General features: G+C 39.9%; 1 protein-coding gene across 3 annotated transcripts; it reads right to left on the bottom strand.

Moving 5' to 3' along the window:
- Positions 1–4,480: 4,480 nt before the first annotated feature.
- Positions 4,481–21,347, bottom strand: LOC146394012 (monoacylglycerol lipase ABHD2). Of its 3 annotated transcripts, XM_084935047.1 has the most exons (11): positions 20,912–21,335; positions 19,806–19,883; positions 18,922–19,137; positions 16,062–16,237; positions 14,748–14,915; positions 13,700–13,883; positions 11,925–12,017; positions 11,221–11,322; positions 10,985–11,054; positions 10,797–10,881; positions 4,481–8,384 (listed from the first exon to the last, which is right to left on the bottom strand). In XM_084935047.1, the coding sequence occupies exons 3-11, from the start codon at positions 19,128–19,130 to the stop codon at positions 8,176–8,178; spliced, it is 1,296 nt and encodes a 431-aa protein (XP_084791173.1). In that variant the 5' UTR covers positions 19,131–19,137; positions 19,806–19,883; positions 20,912–21,335; the 3' UTR covers positions 4,481–8,175. The 3 variants fall into 3 exon arrangements, with proteins under 3 accessions (XP_084791173.1, XP_084791255.1, XP_084791339.1); XM_084935129.1 differs by lacking the exon at positions 19,806–19,883 and having other exon boundaries at positions 20,912–21,336; XM_084935213.1 differs by lacking the exons at positions 4,481–8,384; positions 10,797–10,881; positions 10,985–11,054; positions 11,221–11,322 and adding an exon at positions 12,437–12,778 and having other exon boundaries at positions 11,929–12,017; positions 20,912–21,347.
- Positions 21,348–22,682: the final 1,335 nt, after the last annotated feature.

The following is a 22,682-nucleotide window of genomic DNA, read 5'->3' as shown; positions in this document are numbered from 1 at the left end:
CAAGTCAAGTCAAGTTTATTTATATAGCGCATTTAAAAGACATCAAGTGTCGGCCAAAGTGCTGAACAGAGAGATAATAAAATCAAATAAAAAAGAATTAAAATAGATAAGAAACATTGTAAAAACACTGTTAGACATCCGTATATATAGACACACAAAGCAGACTCTTATATACACCTGCAGAAATATAGATGTACATGCACATATGCAGATACATATACGAAAGTGTACACATTCACACACAAGCACACATACGTGTACATAAAATACGTGTATACATATATACATGCATACATCATCCAATGAGATAAAAGACCAGAATAGCTAAAACAGAATAAAAGTGGTGTCAAAGAGATCCGAAAGCCTTTGGAAATCGGTAGGTCTTCAAATTTGATTTGATGACTTCCAAAGAGGAAGAGGAGTTTATGAAAGAGGGAAGACTGTTCCAGAGTCTTGAAGTGGCAATGGAGAAAGCCATCTCACCTCTAGATTTGAACTGGGAGCGTGGAACCAATAAAAGCATCTGACTGGAGGAACGCAGAGTTTGAGTGGGTAGGTGCAGGCTAAGGAGACTGTACCTGGAGTCAAGCCATGGAGGGCTTTAAAAACAAATAATAAATCCATGAGTCAACTCCATATTTAACTCGCAGCCAATGTAAAGATGCGAGTATCGGAGTAATACTCTCTTTCTGGTACTGCTGCATTTTGAACGGGTTGCAGGCGGGACAGGATTGAGTGACAGACGTGAGTGACAAACATTACAGTAGTCAAGACGTGATGATATGAAGGCATGGATAACGATTTCCAGACCTTCAGATGAAAGATATTTTCGAGTTTGGAAATGCTCCCGAGTTGGAAAAAACTGCCACGAACAACTGAATTTATTTGTTTGTCCAGCTTGAGGGTAGAATCGAAAATGAAACCAAGCTTTTTTACATGGGGGTGTACATTAGCTCATAGTGGGCCCAAGTCATTTCTTATGAGACTAACAGAGTCTTGCGTACCGAAAATTATAATCTCAGTTTTATCTGACTGTTATGACCTTTCAAACTACAGACCGATCTCTAAGCTTTCATTCCTGTCCAAGATCCTGGAGACACTAGTTCTCTCCCAGCTCCAGGCGTACTTGGACACGAACAATATTGCTGAGAAATTTCAATCTGCTTTTAAGCCATTGCTTAGTACTGAAACGGCGTTGGTTAGAGTGCTTAATGATATTCTTGTAATTACTGATACTGGACGCTCTATGGTCCTAGTTTTACTAGACCTCTCTTCGGCTTTTGATATGATGGACCATAACATCTTATTATTAAGACTTGAGCACACTGTGGGTATTAGAGGCACTGCCCTCGACCGGTTTAAATCATACCTCGCTGACAGGTCCTTTTCGGTTAACTTGGGCACCTTCTCCTCTTCCTCTGCACCAGTCTGTTGCGGTGTACCTCAAGGATCAGTTTTAGGCCCTATTCTTTTCTTATTGTATTTGCTCCCTTTAGGCGCAATCTTTGAAAAATACAATATCGCCTTCCACTGTTACGCCGATGACATACAGATCTATTTTGAACTTGCTGACGACCTTGCTGTGTCCCTGCACTACTTTCATGCGGGAGGTCAAAGAATGGTTCCTGAGTAATTCTCTCGTTTAAAACGATAAGAAGACTGAGATTGTGATGTTCAACAGTAAAATCCCTCGTGCCCAACTTTGTGCTGCCCTGGGTTCCTTTGCTAGCTCTTCCTGTGACTATGTCAGTAACTTGGGTGTACTGCTGGATAGCTCGCTCAAACTCAATAAGCAAGTGTCTGCTGTAGTGAGATCTAGCTTCCACCAACTGCGCCTTATCTCTAAGGCTAGGCATTATGTTCCACATGAGGACCTGGAGAAGCTTATTCACGCTTTTGTGACCTCCAGGTTGGATTATTGTAACTCCTTGTACTACGGTCTTCCCTCTTCTTTTCTTCTTAGACTGCAAACAGTCCAAAATGCAGCAGCCCACCTCTTGCCTGGTACCAGGAAATTTTGCCCTGTTACTCCTGTTCTAGCTAGCTTGCACTGGCTGCCCATAAATTATCGTATTCAATTTAAAATATTACTCCTTACATTCAAAACTATTAATAAATTAGCACCGAGTTATCTTAGTGAACTTCTCAAGCCACATACTCCTGTTAGAACACTCAGATCTGCCACTCAACTACTTCTGACACAACCTAGATCTCGGCTGAAGTCCCGGGGTGACCGTGCGTTTGCTCTGGCTGCCCTGGTACTGTGGAATACCCTTCCTCTTGATATCCGCGCATCTGATTCTGTGGCACTGTTTAAATCACGACTAAAAACCCACTTATTCAATCTTGCCTTTCCCTCTAGTTAATATTTCTTTTATGATTTTATATTATGCACTTTTATGCTCATTTAATTCCTTGTTTGTTCTGTATCTGTTGCTTTCCTATGTATCAGTGACAGCTATCTGCTTCCATACCTAGTACTTGCTTTGGTCCTATTTCTGTTATCTTCCTTTTATTCTCTATGTTACTTGTTAAACACCTTGGCATACCCTTGATTTTTAAGTGTGCTTTATAAATAAAGTTTATTATTATTATTATTATTATTATTATTATTATTATTATTATTCATGGAAGCATGTATAAGGAGAATAAGACAGGGCCCAGAATAGAGCCCTGAGGTATTCCACAAGCGAGTGTAGCATCACAGAGCATGTTCTGCTCTCTAAGTAAGAGGCAAACCATGTTAGAGCAGAGCCTTGAATGCCGACACGTCTTTAGATGGGTTAATAGGATTGTGTGGTCAACAATGCTGCACTCAGGTCTAGAAGAATTGAAACTGTACATTTTCCAGAGTCAGCACATCGTTGAATACCTTCAGTTCAGCAGAATCTGTGCTGTGGAAGGCTCTGAAACTAGACATATTTATCCAGAATACTATGTGTGTCTAAGAATGAGGATAATTGGTGGAGGACAACTTTCTCGAGAACCTTAGACAAAAACGGCAGCTTAGAAATTGGTCTAGAATTACTAAGAACTGACGTATCCAAACCAGGTTTTTTTTTAGAAGCAGCTGGACAACAGCTTGTTTAAAAGAATCAGGAACAGTCCTATTTGAAGGAACAGTTCCATTTGAAATGCTGCTATTAACAATAACGAGGATGTTAGGGCTGACTGTCTTCAGCACATCTCTGAGAAATGGTGTAGGTAACACATCCAAGGGGCAAGTAGTTGGTTTGATGTGCATTATTATATCAGTAAGATGGGATAATGAGACTGGTTTAAATTCAGAGAGAAAGGAAGAACATGTAGGTGGTTCAGAAGGGTCTTGGGATGGGAGCCGGATATGTGATCTGATATTATCAATTTTTTCCAGTAAAGAACCTTTGAAAATCCTCACAAGTGTGTGAGGCAGTCTTAGATATGGCTGTAGTGGTGGGATGCAGGACAGAGTTGATTGTGTTGAATAGAAGTCAGTTCCACAAAAGCAGCTAGATCATCAGTGGGTAGCCAAGTTTCAGTCACAAAAAGAAAGTCCAAGCCATGAGAGACAAACAGGTCATGGTATATGAAGGTCTTAGCTGTGGCTCTGCTGCCAATAAGGAAGTTAAAGATTGCCCTCTGATGGACAAACTATGCAAGCTCAGTACTCAAGGTAGATGTTTCTCGCTCATATTTTTATGTATTATAAACACTAGTATCAATACATCTGCAAGTAGCTAATATCAGCAAGCTGTAGTTTAAATGAATCAGTGACCAATGTTACCTCATACAGATTTCTAGGTCAAGCTGCTTTTTTAGGCCTGGCAAAACTCCAGAGTTGTCCTACCTTTCTGAGTTTTGAATTTTGTCAAAACCTTTCACACGACTTGATCGTAATGTGTACCTAAAATCTGGACTGCAAGCTATTGAAGTATTAAATTGCACTGCATTTAAAATACAGATGCCCTTACAGCATGCAGCATTCCCACCAACTGTTCTGTCCTTAAAACACACCACTTGCAACAGATTGGAAAGAAATATATATATATATATATATATATACATATATATATATATATATATATACATACATATATATATATACATATATATATATATACATATATACATATATACATATATACATATATACATATACATATACATATACATATATATATATATATATATATATATATATATATATATATATATATATATATATATATATATATATATATATTTGTGTGTTTGCTAATTGACAACATAGATGGTGAAAAAAGAAAAGAAAACAAGGTTTGATTTAATTGTGTTTTGATTACTTTTCCTGTGGTGTAGTACACATGATAACTGGGGAGGTGGAAAAGCTATAAAAATAAAAGGAGTCAATACATGAAGGCTCAATTCAGCACAATCTGTGATACATAAATTATTGTTAAATATTAAAGCGTATTCTACATTATATTTACAAAGCTGTAATTGGAGGGGAAAAAATAAACAATTTTTCTTTTGAGAAAATAATTTATTTTGGAACACAATAAGCACGTCTCCTCACATAATTAGTTCACACGCACACCACTGGTATTTCTTCAACAAACACACCCAGGGTTCAGTATCAGAGTACATTGTGTTGTGTGACTGCATCCCCCCCTCTCTAGTTGTCCCAACACACCCTTTAGCCTTCATTCAGCAAAACTGTAAACACAAAATTAAAGCTGTATAATGATAATTGTAGGTTAACACACAGTGGGCTCCCATCCACTTGCCTGGTACTGACAGTTACGGATTCTACATTTAAAAAAATCTTTCTAGAAAAAAACAAAAACAAAACAATAATATTAAGCAAAGTTTACCCCAATCCAAGTTTTTCTTCCCAAATTTTTTGGACATTTTAAATTTACTCAAGATATCTGAGTCATTTAGTTTCCAAGCAATTAAATATGAGCCCATAAACTTGATGTTTGAAGCAGTGAGGTTAGGATAAATACAGAGGAACACAATTTTTTATCAGTACAGTAAAATAACATTTCAGATCCCAGATCCATGAGAAATTATTACAATGAGTATGACATGTTTTGGTCTAATATACTTTGACACCATTTATTGTCACGTTAGTGTTTAAATAATAAGAGAATCCCTTCTGTTTGGTTATTGCCTTTATTTTTCCATCCCTGGTCCCTCAAATCTAATATACACCATCTTTACATAGATGTTTTATTTTTGTTGTTAAAGTGAACAATATTGGATTTTTGGGGATCAGAGGTGGTGATATGACACAGTATACACCTGCTGTATGTTTACCTATCAACACTCACACTCTACTGCATTTACACAAGCAGATAACACAAGAAGTCATAAGAACAATACAAAATAAAATTAAAAAATACCCCCAAAATAATTAACTAGAAAAAAATATATATCCAAATAATACATCCAAACTTGCATTTTTGTGCAAAGTTGTGGAGAGGCAAAACATTTTTCTAAAAAACAAAAAACAACAACAACAACCCAAAACACATGGCTCGTACTGCAGAAACTGGGTTTTTGCTGGTGTCATCGAAATCGAGCCAGAATAAACCCAAACGTGTAATTTTAAATGAGAGCTGTGGACTACAGATGAACTTTTTACTATAATCTGACTGTGGGTGGATGAGAGGATGTTTGCCACGAAGACTGGCAGTTGTAGTTCGGTTTCCCTGACAACAGATGGCAACAGTGATTTGTTGTTTGAGCAAATGCTGGTTGACGACTGCTAGACGTGAAAAGAAAGAGGGTGTTGGCAGGCCGACTGAAACACCAAACACGATTATGTCACCAATCACATCAAGTGCAGCCTCATTTCCAATACTGTTATAAAACTGAGGGTTTCCACTCAGAAGGCAGGCTGATGACCACCTGCCACAGCGCGTCTCATTTTATCTTACAGTACATTAAAAACGACTCCAATGAGACGAAAGACAAAGAAAAAAGGGATCACTGGTGTCAGACTGGTGCTTGGTGTTGACAGATGCCCTGAGTTAAAGGAGATGAAGTTGGATAAAAGTTCCCTTTTATCCCCACATTAGCCAAGCCAGCATTGGTGAGATTAATACCTGGATGTCATAGTATTTGCTCAGAAAGGTTTAAGGCAGTTATACCTCAGAAAATAACTGTGATAATAAAATTTCCAAAGAGCAAAAAGAGCAACAGATCAGATTCACAGTTACAGCACTTTAAAATACTACTACTGGTAACCAAGCAACTATTTCTAAAGCTAAGAACAAACTTTGGAACGCCATATATAAGCTTTAATATTCAATTCTTATTATCTGATATTTATTATTACTTTACAAGCTTCGATTGATTGACATTCAGTGCTGTTATATCCTGATATGGCAAACCTTCCAGTACTCAAACACTTCTACTTATCAAATACTATCAACCAGGTATTACGACACACAAACCACGGCCTAGGAAGCCTCATAAAATGCCCTGCTGTCAGTCACTTAATCATTTCAAACCACCCTTAGCGTCTCATCACAGTGTTCAGAAGCAGGTTTTAGATTTTACATTTCTTGGCTGTATATTGCCTTGGAAGAAGCTTCCTTAAAGCCCTACAACAAGGTTTGAATTTAGGTCCCAGTCTTGCAGTATGATTTCAACAAGAGATGTTTGCGATCATTTTTTCAGCAGTTTGTGCAGCAACACCCTTTATTCTCAGTGCAGTCAACAAAACAGGAACTGAGATTTTCGGCAAAGTCTTTGAAATAAAAAAATATTCCCTACGGTTAAAATCCATCTTCTTTCGTGCATGCAGCATTCTCCATCTAAATTACAGTTAAACAAACACCAGAATCATACGAACAAGCCACTAAAATAAATAGCGGTTGAGCTTTGGCATCTTCAGCCCTCCTACTCGTCAAACCTCACAGCTCAGATTATTACAAATGAAAAATTTGCTTCACATCTGCTGAACTTTCCCTTTTGTAGCACCATGCTCGCCAATCAGAAGGCTAAATTTTCAACATTTCAAAGAACCACATGATCATCTGCTGTAAAATGGAAAAGCTGTACTAAGATGTTCGCACCAAACCAGGTGGGTTGAATGTTAGCCTCAGTGCGGTGGCAGTAGGACTGTTGTGTGTGCAGTAAGAGACGGATATCAGAGACTTGGCTGGACCTGCAGCTGATCAAAGGCAACAGAAAGAGTAAGGAGGGCTCAAAGACACTGACAGACAGACAACGCGGGGAACATTTGATTCATCTAACGTTTCGTTATCATCCTCGCCCCCTCCGTTAATAGTTTCCATATCTGCACTTTGACAAATAAAATGAGGAAAGGGGGAAAATATTGTGGTGTACAGTATGTAAAGTGCTGGAATCAAAGTGACAGAATGCAACTGTGGGAATGTACATGGATCCCATCTGAAGGTGGGGCTCGATCCCTGGTCACGTCTGGTAAGCACCGAAAACTTTGAGTGCCAAAACTATGTGCAGGATGATGTTACGAGCTGGAAACAATGTGTACAATCCTACCTTAATACTTAATCTACAGTACATTTACTACAAACAGCAACGCACCCAGAGGAGCAGACATAATGGCCAAGGGCTAAGAACAGAGAATTTAAATCAGACCAACCTCACAAAGACCACCATCCTGGGTCTTTCCCTCTTGGCCTACACAGTCTCACACAGACATACTCACACACGCACGCACGCACACACAAAACGGTAACGTTTGTTAAGACAGCAGACTAGGCTATATGGCCTTGGCGGTGATAAGCAGTGAGCTTCTTACAGTTCTTCTTCGATGTAATACGAGGCTTCTTGTGTGCTCTTGTTTCTCACTCGACTACTCTAAAGTGGTGCTCTTGCTTTCCTTTAAAATGACAGCTTGACTTCATCGTCTGACACTTTCGGCCAAAAAGAATCACTTAGCCAGGCGTCATTACTGTGTAGATGTAAAGAACCAAAATGTCCCTGCTCCGAGTCCTCGACATGGAAAAGAGCACGAAGGCAGTTAGTTCATTTTGTCACAAACTGTAAGGTGATTGTGATTACAAAGGAGGACCGGGAAAGGTGGGTTGGTACTGGTGAGTCGCACAGGAGGAGAAGGCAGAGAAGAGATATCAGTTTAGAGCGTCTCCTCAGTGCAGTGTGGGGATAGTGGTGTTGGAGAAAGTGAAAGGTTAATGAACAAATGAGAGAGACAGAGGTTTATGCTTTCTCCTTTAAGCAGGAGCCCTCACTCAGGTGGTCACTTTGGCATGGTGGTTTCTGTTTCTCCCACTGACAAATGGCATTGGCATAACCCACGATCACTTTGTCCATCCAGGTGAGAGGCTGGGGGAAGAGGACTGCACCCTCAAAGAAGCCCAGGTGGCCTCCATGAAGTGTCAGGGCAAAGATCACATTCGGCTTCTTTGCTGGAAGAGGACAAATCACACGGTAATTAGCCCTCTGTACTCTGCCCAGTTTGTAATCGTCAGCATCGGAAGAATAATGTTCAACACATGCCCAGAAATGGGCTTGCAAGGGATTGTTAAGGGTGTGTTTGCACAGTCGAGCAGATAACAGTGCGATTACATTTCTGGCCATTAGACACAATCAATATGTTACTCAGTTTGTTTGTCTGACAGCTGGCAGAAAAAAAGTGGTACTTCAACTTTGCTCCTTCAACCTGGAGGCTATTTTTTAATGACTTTAACAGTTGAAACAGGTTTGCCTCGACTGACAGGTCTCACAGATTGTTACACATTGCTTGTTGCTTGTTGTCTAATTGCTTAAATGGTCATCCAGAATGGAAAAATGTCTTTTCATAGTATAAGACTCATCATTTTCCATACCTCTCTCTTAATAAAGACTGCCATGTTGACAATCTTCCAAGATCCTTACGATTACATTTGTGTCCACATACTTATGGTAAAATAATGCAATCATTAATAATTGACAAGATAGGACTCCAGGCCAAACTTTAACATTTTCCCTTAGGAGATGTGACGACCTCTGTTTTCTATACTCTGTCCATACAGAAAACAGCAGTTTTCACACTGACTTTACGTCATTCACAATATACGAACCCTGAATATCTCTGCATCTGTGCTGCCTAATAAAATATGAAGGACTGCAATCTACTGCTGTTTATTTATTTTTTTTGCATTGGTTATTCTGCAGTTAAAATATATTTTTATTTAAAATGTATAATTAAAAAAATAATAATAACAATAATGATGATAAATAAAGTCTGAAATGTAAACTAGGTCATCTCCACACACTCCCTCTGCTTGCAGCATAGTGCTGCTGCAGTGAACAACTATGGTGGGGTTTCATGAAAAGGACTGGCCTGGATCTCTTTGGTCTCCTGGTCTTATCTGGGTTAGTGGGGAAGCCTGCTGTAGCAGACTAGTGACTAAGATCCCACTGGGCTTTGAACACTGTGCACTATACATGACAGCTGCTGAGTTGCCCTTGGACAACTGCGTGCTCATCCAGGACCGAGAACTGCCGCCTCACTACGAGCTGAGCGACAGGTTGGAGCAGAGGCCCGGAGACCAGCTTGTGGTTTAAAGATTTTTCTTAATAAGTCCCTAAACGCATCATTTACCAAGTCATTACTGAAACACAGTTGCATCAGTTTCATGATCTTATTTTGATTAATTATATTATTCAAATATCATTGCAATAAAGAAGCACCAACTATTCTTTGTTTTCTTTAATTCACCTGTAACATTTTTGCTTGAACAGGAACAGTCTTACTTAACAGTCTGCTAAAAACTCTTATCAAACACTTCTAGTCCGGGCTAATTCCAGCACCAGCACAGCAAGTGTATTTCTGTCAGTCTTTTGATGGCAGTCAAGCGTCTGAGCAACTGTCTCACATTTTAGGTCAAAGGGACAGCTAATCCACTTTTCTGTAAGTGTTGCTCCCTGGAGACATATAGGATACAGTACCATTTGCTTCCAGTAAGGACTCCTCCTACTCTCTCTCTTACACGCACGCACACACACAAGCAATATTCCTTTTCCAGTAGAGTTAAAAGTGGTCAGTAAGTAAAAATAGCACAAAGTGAGAAGAATGGATGCTTGATAGACATTAAGTCATGTGTAGCCAGAGTTGCCTGCTTATGTTTATTTATTATCAAATCACCCTGCACCATATACTGGAGGACAGAAGGTTTTTTGGGGGGGCAGGAGACCAGTGAACCCACTTTATCCAACTGGAGGAACACTGTGTTATATTTATGCGTTACAGCCGTTGCCACACAGCAGAAAACATTAGTCACAAACTGTGTGCCCCACCCTGTCCCGGTTGGGGTTGGATGCCAGCTCATCATAGTCCTGCTTAAGGCTGCAGACATGTTTTTGTTTGTTTGTTTTTTTAAAACTACTGAGATTCAACTGAGGCCAGTCTTTAAGACATTAACAGCTTTTTGTATCAACCTGAAGGAGAATTGTTTTTCAGTATTTTTAGAACTGTGGAAAATATAGGTGTTACTAATAATCTACAGTGAGTTATTTAAAGTTACATAATACTACAGTGCAGTGGAAGCAATATTCAAAGAAATTGAACCCACCCTTTTCTTTATTTTTTAATTTCTTTTTATTTTGAGCAGGAAGGTCCAGGTGGGGTTTTTTGTTTGTTTTTTATTCAACACATAATTTTACAGCAGGATTCTTATTTAAGGTCAGGAGCTTGATTTTTTGATGCTACTGCAGCCACGCTATGACAGCGAGTTGATCCTGATCTGCACGGACCATTTAACTGCAACTCTGCCATCTAGTTGATAAAAAAATATTTTAGTGCAGCTGCTGTTGCTATGCAACATGTTGGCAATTACCTGCTAGCGTGCGAGGGATGGTGAGCAATGAGTCATGAACCAGAGGATCATCTGCAGAGTTCACCAACAGCAGTGGCACATTGACCTGGAAATTTAAGAACAAAATGCCATCCATCAAAAAAAATACACAAACAGACCAAAAAAGAGAAAGATGGCATTTGTGAGTCGCATGCAAAAGCAGTTCTTACATTGTGAATATAATGTACACAACTCTCTTTCTCATAGTACTCTTTGAGAGAGCGGTGGCCGTGGAATTTTCTGTTGAAACCCAAAAAGATCAGGTATTATTATTCAGTCCCTAACCCTTAGAGGGGTTTGATAGAAATGACAAGAATATCTGATATTTTTCAGATTCTAAGCACTGACAAAAAGTATCACTAGGAGCATCAAGAACATAGAAGAGCTGCAGTTTACTAGAACACACCTCATGATGTTGTCGTCAATCTGCATGAGAGATGTTGCTGTGTACAACCGACTTAGATCAGCATCAATCATTTTGAGCGAATGTCCTCCAAACAGACTGTGCCTGTAACATACAAAAATTAACATGAACACAAGTAATTTTAAAAATCAATTAGTTCACAGTCATAACTGTCAGCTATGTACCAACTATTCCCTCTATTACACAGAGTGACAACGAAGACGGTTCAAGAATGGTAAGAACTATTCATTTATTTGCAGATTAGCATTTAGAAAGTTACTTTAGATGTTCTTTTTAGTAGGCTAGTGGCTCATTTAGCTTTTTTTTTAGTTTACATTTTTACTTAGTTTTGAGTAGTTTATAGTTGGCTTTATTTATTTTATGGGCACCTTAGCATGTTATAGGTAGGTAGGGCAAGAGCAAGAGAGGCAAGAGGAAGGTACCATTTCAGGCAGTTCAACCTACTCAGATCTGTGAAAATGATCATTGCTCAAATGAACCCACCATGGCTGTGGGTAATCTACAATTTCATTTATAAGGAAATTAGGAGGTTAGATTACCGACTGGGTTGTCTGATGAAATCACTGTCTTTGGCAAACACCATAAAATGTTCTCCCCAAACACTAAACATGTCCATTAAACTTTTCAGTGATTGGAAACAGAAGGCACACAATGTACTAAAATTTATAGCTGGGCAACAGTGGTACCTGTGTGAGAGAATGATTTTCTTCATGTTGTCGGCCATGAGAAAGTTATAGAAGCGCCTGAACTGATCCCACTGCAGGAATGTTTCCTGGGCCCTGAGAGAGAGAGGGGAAGGCAAACACACAGGAAGTTAGCTTTGTGCAGACTGTCTGCAATCTAAACAATACGTTGAATGTCCTGTGTCCACTAATCCACTAACACAAAGAGTCACACTCAATATGCAGCTCGCTGACAGTGACAAGGTGACTCAAAACAACAGCTCAAGAAAAACAGGTTCAGCAGCTAACTGCTGATTACAAAAAAACATTGTATGAAAAAGCCACAAAAAAAGAAACCTTTTTCGTTTTTAAGGCCATAATATTAAATGTGTGTTATTGTAAGAAGAACATACATCGATCAGCCGCAACATTAAAACAGTAGGCAATAGTGAAAAACATTGATCACTCATTCCACTGCAAGCCTTGGGTCCTGGTATTCATGCGGTTGACACTACAATATGTACTGTGCCACCCACCTAAACATTGTTGTAGGCCAAGCACAACCCACTCGAGGCTACGATACTCTTCGATGGTAGTGGCCTCCCCAGCAGGATAATGCACCCCGCCATATCGCAAAAACTTCCCAGGAATTGCTCGAGGAACCCCGAAAAAAAACAGAGCCAGCCTCCAAATTCTCAATCCGATTGAGCATCAGTCGGATGCTAACAAACGAGCCCGATCCACAAAGGCCTACCCCGAACCCGCAAAGCCCAAAGGATCCAATGCCAACGTCCGGGTGCCAGACACCACAGGACACGCCAAGGGGTCCCATGTCCATGCCCCGACAGGTCAGAGCTGTTGGGCGGCACAAAGGGAACCTACAGAATATCAGGCAGGTGTTTTCAATGTTGTGGCTGATTACTGTACAGCTTCAGCTCTCGAGGTACACTGACAGGAGGGCCAGCTTAAATTTTGGAAACAGATTTTAAATGAAAATGATTTTTTTTTTTTTAAAGAAAAAAGAAAAACTGCAAAGCCAATTTGACAGACGGCCAGTCTCGACACACACCCATCCCCTGCTGTCCACACTGAAACTTTAATAGACCCGGCCTGTCAAGTCTGCCAAGAGATGCTGTCTGCATTTAAAAACACAGAATCTGACAAGAACACAGAGTGCAGACACCCGCATGCACTAAATAGACATATACATCATAATCTATTTGTAAATATTGTACTTTCAATACATTTATCTGGTTGCTAGTTACTTTACAAAGTAAGGTTTTATTGTTTTCTGTTTTTTAAATCAAACTATTAACTGACTGAAAGACAAATGACTAATTGACACTAGTCATTAGCTGGTAGGACTTCTACTCCTGTACTTCAGCAAAGAACCGTTGATAATGCCCAACATTATCAACGGTTCTGTAGACATTCAGAGTAAACTGTGGTAGGTGAATGAAGGGATCAGACAGGTCCTCAAACAGGTTTTTAAATGTGTCTCGTTTCTTACATTTTGGGAGAAAAAAAATCTTTTAAGTGGCAACTTTACCAAATTGGTACAATCCATCAACTAGGATAATTATGGTAAAAGGAAGAGCAGAAAGGGTAACCAGCTGACTGGAGCCGCTTTGCAGACTCATGGATAAACATGTGATTAAATTATGCAAGTGCTATTCATTTTGTAGAATTATTCTGAGCTTCATTTATATTTAGAAATGTGAGCACGTCAGTGTTAGTATTACAAAGCTGGTTTGACAAAACAATGCATGTAATTAAGAAATGAGACCACAGCAACCCACCTCAGTGCGCTGTACCCCTGACAAACGCTGACGCAGCACAGCACTCGCTCCTGGTTAGCCTTGTTCTCCCCCAGGAACTTACAAACGATGTTTCCACCCAGACTGAAGCCCACAACAATGAGCTGGGTGTTAGGGTATGCCCGCTTAATGTAGCCAACCATGGATGCAAATTCCCATGTGCATCCTGTAAAATGAAACAGTATAGTGCTATAATCAAAACACAGAAACATACTTTATTCTACTCAGCACTTCTGGCTGAAGATTTCTTTAATTCAGGGTATCAGATTTGAGTGTCTAAGATCTTTTAAACAGCACAGGTCTCATCATGCCCATAAAAAAGCCTTTTTTTATTCTTCTTTTTCCATAATTTACCGTTTACCCTGAAATAATGCTGTACAAGCAGGGCAAAAAAAGATAAGCTGTTCGTAAGTGCACACTTTCACCAGAAATGCTTTAAACTAATACCTTCACTGTGCTCACCCCTTTTAATGGATTTTGGAGAGGATAGGTTAAGCCTAAACCACAACAGACAATTGGATGAGAACAGCAGGCTGAGCCAAAAGCGATGACACAGCATTACTGTCAGGACTGAATTCTTTTTATCATTGCAAATAATGGTTTTCATTCTTAGATAGACCTCTGATGAAAAACTGACTGGTGTTTAACAGGGGTTCAGAAATTATTAGGGGTGGGGGGATGAGTCATCACTAGACTAGCTCTGCATGATTCACAGTACAAAATCCTCTACTACGGCCTTTAGGCAGCCCATTTCATTTTTTCAAGCCCCTTTCCTTACTTTCTTCTCATTAGCTGCCCCTCACTGACATCCACAAACAGATGCAGGCCTTATGAGCCTTGTTTGCTTACACCATATGTAATCAGTGCCAAACTGATACCACCTAAGCAGCATACAAGTAGAAAACCTTCGGTCCACAGACATAAATTGTATATAACATTTGAAACTGGACATTTACAATATAAACATCCAACAATGACATTTTTTCAAAAGCCAAATAGGTACTATTTTGAGTAGGCTCACTGGTCTTACCATAAGTGAACATGCGTGGAGAGGTAAGCTCGATGTTGGGAAGAGCTCCCAGGTGATTCAGCACAGCACAACGATAACCATCCTTCTGTGCATAATCCACAAAGGTCCGGATGTAGTGCTTCTCACTATGGTTACCGATACCGGGGCATATCACCATGGTGATGTCATCTGGTTGAACAGGCAGATGGAGCAGGGCAATATTTGCAAGTGAGAAAAATGTAAGCAAAGATAAAGAAAGTGTTACTCTCCTAAACAGCAGATCATCATAACAAAAGGAGCAAGGCAAAGCCCGGCAGCCGATCCAAGATAAAGGATAAGGCTGTCAATTATAGCTTTTCCAAACACAGTGGAAATAGTAACACTACTTTTGTCGGGAGTAAAATGTCATGTGAGGCTCAAGCTTTCTGAGAGGACTAATAGATCCAAGTTAATTTGATTGGATAAGCTCAAGCCTTCAGAGAAACATATGCATCTTTTAAAAGGTCCCCCCACAACTGAATTACACACATCTTATGCGTGATTTAAAAGAACAATAATGCAGCAAAGTCTCTTTAGTAGCTGACTTGCAAGGCCTGGCACAAATAACCAAAGTTGGACATGACACCACTGACAACGAATTTCTTTATTCTCCAAACATCAAACTTGTTTTATTTAGCCATATGTTCTATATAAAAAACTCTCAGGGGCCAAAGTTTCTTGTGATACCCTCTAACTATTCTTGACCCTCGAATCGACTAATGAAGAAATTTATCAGGAACAACAAAATGGGAGAAACCTCAAGAAGATCAGCAGAGAAGGGATCCCTCGTCCAGGACTGACAAACACTCATTAGGTGTGGCATGAACGGACTAGACAGAAGTAGCAGTAGTAGAATTACAATGTAAAGCAACAGAATTACAGTATGAAACTAAGAACTATAATATAATAGATTTTAATGTTTGTCATGACAGTAAAGATCCAACTAAGCAATGTACAGGGGCAAGAAAAAGTGTTCACCCTTGTAGAGCATCACGTACAAATTCACACAGTAGAGCTGGACAAAATATCAGAACCAGAAGGTCGATTACTTCAACAAAACTTGCATTCAACAAATGAAACCTCACTGAAGATTTGAGTTAGCCCACACCTCCAATGCTGTGAAATGATCTTAGGAGAGCTGTCCACCCCTGGCATCCCAAGAATGGCTGAGCTCAGGCAGTGCTGTATATTGTGCTCATCCATAGCTGTGATGAATGTGCTTTCTCTTGCCCCTGTTCTATACAACTGCATAAAAATGTTGGTTAATAAGAAGCAGATCCTGATCAAATGCATCACCTCCTGTCCGATGATCCCCGAGCGGCTCGAAGAGGTCGAAGGTCGCAGTCGCCCCATCCTGCATGGGCAAATATTTTCTGATTCCACTAGGGTGAGGCGAGCTCACCCGACCAAGTTTACCATACAGTGCCGTCTGGAGGTGACCACTCTTACCCCACAGTAATGGAGGAATGTACCTGGAAAACACAAAATTGCATTCCTTTGTTAAATTTGGTCTCGAAATATGAGCCCTCAGCCTAATGGACAGTACAAGGGCAGGGCAAATGCTCAGACACAAGATCAACACAGTGTTATCTGAAGCACATGCCTTTTGCATTTCTGGTTTATGACAGAGACAGGACTTTCAAGCACAGAGTTTGCACACAAAGTCACATCTCTTTTCAAGACATTTAAAGATTGCTACGTGGACCCAACAGACAGCAACGTTTCATTAGTGTGTAGCTATGTTTTGTGAAGTTATTTGCAGAACCAGCGTTTGTATTCCAGTGACACTTCTGTAGGAGTTAACTGTAGGAGTTGAGTCTTTAGCTTATGTAACATTCCTTTGAGACACCGGGCATTATCATGAATCACTATCACATCTCCACACCGAGAGCAAAATAGTGTGAACTAACACTTCTTCAACTTGCCACTGCAACTGTCTGTTTCATCACATATTATAGGTAAAATATTAGGTTTAAAATCACGACAGTGGCGACAGGAACAGATAAAACACCATGCTTTTCATATAATGCTTCAGCCGTTTAAATGGGATTGACTCACATAAAAGTATTATTCGATATGGAAGATTTTGAAGTGACTCAGGAAGATATTTAGGAACATTTGAGTTAAAGACAGGCTAGATCTCCAAACGCAGCGTTTCGACAGTGATAACTGTATTGGTTGAGTGCTTGTTAATAACACTTTAGTGAGCATTCAAGGCACTCTCTCACTTCTTCAGTTATATACAAGCCTGTGTGGAATAGTTTCGTGACAAAACTCGGTAGTGAGCTATATCAGATAAACAAGACCAGCATAACTCTAAAGCACAGCTGCAGTGTGGACACTAGCTGTGTGTACAGCACAGCCCAAAACACGACGACAGTCAGCGACTGCCGAGAGTCGAGGCTTCAGTTACATCAACAGTTGCACAAGCTCTTTAACCTTATGTTTCCTCAACTCTTACAGTGGCTCCAACAATTACTTAATTAACAAATACAGTCTTACATAAGAGAATTATCTGCCACAAAACCGACTATTGCCATTTAGTGATAATGTGATCGCCTCCAGGGTGCACTGTAGTTAAAGCTTTACCACATGTTTCTAGAAGGTACTCTGCTGGCTTAATCCATGACTACAGGAAGAGGATGACCTCACTGTTATAATGTGGACAGGAAGCGCGACACCAGAGTAGCTGAGTTCATCGAGAAAATAAAAAATAAAAATAATGCTGTTATCAGTTTTCCTTTGCTTTTAACTGATAAAGTTTGAGAAATCCTTAAATAATTCTATATCAAATGTAACAGGCTCCAATTTCTCTTGGAATTGGGATAACTAATGTAACCTTCTTGGGGTATGTACAGTGACTGTGCCATTTCCTTTGTAGCTATTAGATAACAGAAAAAAGGAACTGGATGTGTCTGTGTGGCTTGATAAAACAAAGACCCGAAGTCCTGGTCAAAGTCCAAAATGACTCATATCATTTATGGTAATTGTATTAATCTGCATGCTATCAGTCTTTACGTTCATTGGGCTTTTTTTCTTTTCTATACACCACATACTGTCAGATGCTAGCTACACACGCATGTATAATACTGGCCAATAGGAAAACAAGCTCTACAATGTTTTGCAATATCCTGGACAATCACCTGAGGCAAATCAGACTGCGACTTCTGTCAAATAATGAAATAATAAATAGCGTGCTCTGTCATTTTGCATGTTATCCTAAACCCTATTCAACTGTCTCCAAACACAGCCAAACAAAAAGGCTGTTCACCTCACATCACCCCTCTTATACTTTCCACTGTGCGATCGATTTATTATGCAACAACACAGGATGTCACGAGTTACAAACGTGACTTCACAAAAATGAAGATAAAAAGTGTAGACTTCAAACATCTCTGCTAAACTACACACTGGGACAGACATCTTCCTATTCTAAGCATAGAGCATACGGCTGTTCAGGAGGGAATAATAACAAACTAGACACAGATGTAAGCATCAGTGCGGCCTTATGATTCAATGACCCTGCAGCTGAAAGGCAAAGGGCTTGGTAACCATCCGTTATGTAAGCTGACACTCGAGGGTGCTTCGAGAGATTCGCCCTACGAAGCTGAAAGTTCCTGTCGAGTGTCAAAGCAAGAGGTGGAGAGATGCTCACTAAGGAAACACAACTGAGTATACAATTCCCACTCAAGGGAGTGTGTTTCCAGCAAAATTACAGGAAGTTTGAGGCATAAATAACCTGGTTTAAAGCTCACAGCAAAGCCTTGTTCTGTTATGGTCCAGGAACGACTGCTTTGCGTCAGTTATTATGAGCTCAGATGAAACATTCAAATTATAGCAGTCATCATAGTTACCCTGAATGTGAGACCAGCATCATCATGAATGCAAATCCTCTTGCCCTGCAGTGAATGAGCCTTTATTTATAATGCAAGTGCAACAAACTCAGTGCACCTTTAAGATAACCCCGAAAATACAGACTCGTGTTTAATTCATTAAAGAGCCAACAGGAAGGCTGTGGTACAGACGTGTGGCACACTCAGGAGCACTGACGATAGCTGGGACCACCGCCAGACAAACCGCTACCTTCACTGCTGCTGCACCGTTGCCGTGGCAACCTCCAAAGAGACATGCACAGAGAGAAAGGAACGCAACTCACTCTTTGGTCAACTGAGAGCAGGACTTGAGGAGGAAGCGGTTGACAGCAGTGTCCTGGTAGATGAGGTCCGGGGGTGCTGTGGGGCTCTTGAGGTTCAAGCAGCGGACAATGATGTAAAGCACCGTGGCCACCGCCGCCAGCTTCATGCCGTCAAACATTGCTGGCATCTCGGGAGAGATGGTGTGCACGTCGGATTCGTGGGCGCTCATGATTATTCTAGAAAACAAAAGCAGCCAATAAATGCAGAACTCCATTTTTAAACTGAATTTTAATTTAAAAAGACATCGCTTGTACAAAAGTCAATGTTTGTTTGTTTTTTCCCCCAGTTCTAGGGATTAACAATGGACTGTAAAGAAATAAATTAATTAAATATTCCCCAGGTGTCCTGCAGCAACACATCTGTGGGAACATAAACTCAAAGGAACTCAGATAAAGCACAGTCAGATAAGACAGACCTGGTTATTTAATACACTCCCTGTAATTACATTACAGCTTAAAATGTGCCAATAGGAAGCCTTGCTGCATAGAAGATAGAGGTGCTGACAATGCTTTAAATAAATCATTACATATAGCAGACAAGGTGAATCTTGACTAGCATTTCTCCCAATGTAATGTGCCAGCACAAATTTACATTTTAGCAGATTTATTAAATGTATTAATGTTCACAGCTAATAAAGTTTCAGCAGGTGTGAAATTATAGGTAAACAAACAGAAACTACAAAGGGCACAGAAGAGGCTCAATGCCTTCTATTGCAAAGAAAAAAGGAAGTTCTGATCACTGATGTGCAACGCAAATGTTTGTGTGATGTTACCAGGCAGCCACATCAAACTGACATAAATAGAAACAGTCATAACTGAAAGCTAAAATAAACTAATATGCTTACATTTTACGTTCAAGTTCGCCTCCAATGAAAACTTGTTTCAAAAGGTCCAAAGAAATGTGAAGTCACAGTGATGTGGTCCTAAAAAGCACATAAAGCAAAACACACAGAAAGACCTTCACTGTACAGTATCAAAAAGTTATATTTTTTCCTTAAATAGAAGTTTCATCTAAAATTAAGTAAGAATAATGACACCACTTAATTTGCATGGTAAGTAACTGCTAAAGATTACACATCCTTTTTTTTTTTTTTTTTTTTAAGTTTCATGAATCTAAATATTTTAGTTTTGACTGGTGTCCTAAGCTCTTTCAGACACCTGTCGGCTGTACTTATTTTCTAGCATGTTCCTGTTGCCATAACCAAGACTGTCAATGTCAGACAGGAAGTTATAACGCTGCTTCCAGAAAACCTAAATGTAACACTTACGAAAAGTCGGCCTCAGACTTATTAGACCTTAAAAGTAAGGCAATTATACAGCCATCACGTGTAAACAAACTTAGCATCAAAAGGCGACGGTGTAAGACAAAAAAAGGAGAAAAAAAATCCAGCTGTGTAAAAATAGCTTCAAAAATAACCCCACTAGTACCCGTGTGTTTCACTGGAAACCAATCCAAAGAGTATATCTGACACATTAATACAACTAATGCCAAGAGACGGCGTGTAAACAGCTTTAATTTTACTCTCTGGTCTTTGTCACGACTCACAACAATCCTGAGACGCACCTTAACAGCCACAGGGGCACACAGATTCCATCAAGTAGCTAACCCAGTGAGAAACGTGGGCTTTTCTGGACGATAACAAGCTCTCTAAGAGCAGGCCAACGGTCCTCTTCCCATACTCCCGATCCTGAAAATGAAAACCGTGTCGCCTTTTGGACGAATTAGCCACCCACCCACCAGAATTTGCCGCAGTAGCTCCACATTAAGACCCCGCTTCGCCCTGCCCCTTTCCTAGCCGTAGTTTGATATCGTTTTAGTCCTTAAAAAAAGCAGCGGAGCATACATGTTTTTAACGGCCTTCATTTCTACCGCTAATAATCGATTTAATGTTGCAGCATCACTTGAGGACCAAACCGGACATAGCAACAGTCGCATCTCCAGCGTACTTACCTCAGCAGGAAAACTGTGGGTCAGTTGCTTGCTTCTTAAAAGCGGCAGGCCTTATTTATGTTCGCAGGTTTTCTTTTGTTTAACGTGTCTGTAAAAGCATGACAGCCTGATGTCCAGCTCGCCCTCACAGAGCCGAAGATAGCTGAAGTAGCGACTGCAGCGCTGGGATCCCACTTCCTAGAAGAATCTGTCATTTGCATAACGGAGCCCCCATTGGATAAAATTGCGATGACGTTTTAAGGCTAGTAACTTTCCACGCCCCTTCAGCGGTGTAATTTTCCACATTACACTACTGGTGGTTTATATATGTCCTACATATTAGCCTAAATACGCGTTCGGACATCTCTGTCAATATTTGACCTCTTTACATGATTTTCTGAGGCGATACATCTCTGCTAAGAGTATCTGACACACAGCCAATACCGTCCCTCCCGAACGTGATAAAAACGTGAACTGAAACCGTTATATAAAGTGTCTTCTGCGCATGTCTCGGTCTATTAGCAACATTAGCATTTAGCTGTTGTTGACAGCTAAATTATGTCAGCGGATAGCGGATAACTTTGGGTTACTCGTTCTCTAGTTCTACCAGTATTAGCAACGTGAATATTTATTTTCAGGAAATTTGTTATTCTATAATTTAACTACTTAATTCCTATTTACTCTGTGATGGTTATTACAGCATCCTCTCAGCTGTCACGCCCACCTTTGCACCTTTTTGCATCGTGAAGCTTTAAGGATTCGACAAGCTGTAGCCTATATAACGTAAGCGTAAAATTCACAACAACACATTAGGCTGAAATACAACTATACGCATTACATTTAATTGTATTTCAGGTAAACCTTGGGGATGATAGACCTAAATGACCAGGCTTCTATTTACAGGTCAAGCCCTCGTCATAGATACGCTGAAGGTCAGTGTGACAGGACAACATAACATTCCCTGTCAAAGAGCCTATGAAAAAGATAATTATCAGGAGGACATGTTAGGCGATTGGAAGATCTAGAATGGTCATTTTTTGCTTGCCAATTAAACACAGCCAGTCTACAACTTTTAATAGCTTTAATTTATCACTTTGAATCACTACAACTCCCATGCCTTCACTTTAAATTACACCTGTACTGTGCTATATATATAACATAATGTGTTGTACTTTAACACAATTTCTTCTAAAATTCACTATAAAGCATAGATTGTCTGCATTTACAAGATGCTATTTATATTTGCTTATGCAAAGTTATATATTTGTGTTATTGATCGGATCTTTGGGATTACGAGTCTAAAAGAGTCCAGATAATTTCATAATATTAATAAGATTAATGTCCCCACTGCAATTGCAGCTTGATATCCACTAGATGGAGACAGAGTTTAATCTCCTTGTGGCGTCTATTAATTTGGCAGGCAACCGAAAGAGGCACTGGCTTTAATGTAGTTTGTCACTTTAGTTTTAAGTACCCTTAGTATTAAGTACTACTTAAAAATAAATAATGGCTACTATATATTTGGTAATAATCTAGCCAGTACCCATGACCAAAGAAAGCGCGTGGCCTCAGATCTGGATCAGTTTGATTTCTGCAGTGTGACTGCTCTGCCACCAAACAGTCGAGTTTTCCCACGAGGATTTAATTTAGACTTGTTAAATCCCTCCGTTTCTTTTATGTTGGGGGAAACAAAAGATCCTGTCAGCAAAATGTTCCAACTGCATTTTTACATGTAATTTTACAGTACTGTGCAAAAGTCTTGGGCCCTCCCTAATTTCTTCACATTTTTCTA

The sequence above is a fragment of the Perissodus microlepis genome, chromosome 1, assembly GCF_051167445.1.
Source record: "Perissodus microlepis isolate ML-2025 ecotype Zambia chromosome 1, ASM5116744v1, whole genome shotgun sequence".
NCBI lineage: Eukaryota > Metazoa > Chordata > Actinopteri > Cichliformes > Cichlidae > Perissodus > Perissodus microlepis.
This window is presented reverse-complemented; position numbering and strand designations above follow the sequence as displayed.

Coding starts and splice junctions, on each gene's coding strand:
- LOC146394012 (XM_084935129.1), bottom strand. CDS start 19,130: ATGAGCGCCCACGAATCCGACGTGCACACCATCTCTCCCGAGATGCCA. Junction 14,916..16,061: donor CGGGGATCATCGGACAGGAG/GTGATGCATTTG, acceptor CTGTTCAACCAG/ATGACATCACCATGGTGATA. Junction 11,055..11,220: donor ATTGACGACAACATCATGAG/GTGTGTTCTAGT, acceptor GGGTTTCAACAG/AAAATTCCACGGCCACCGCT.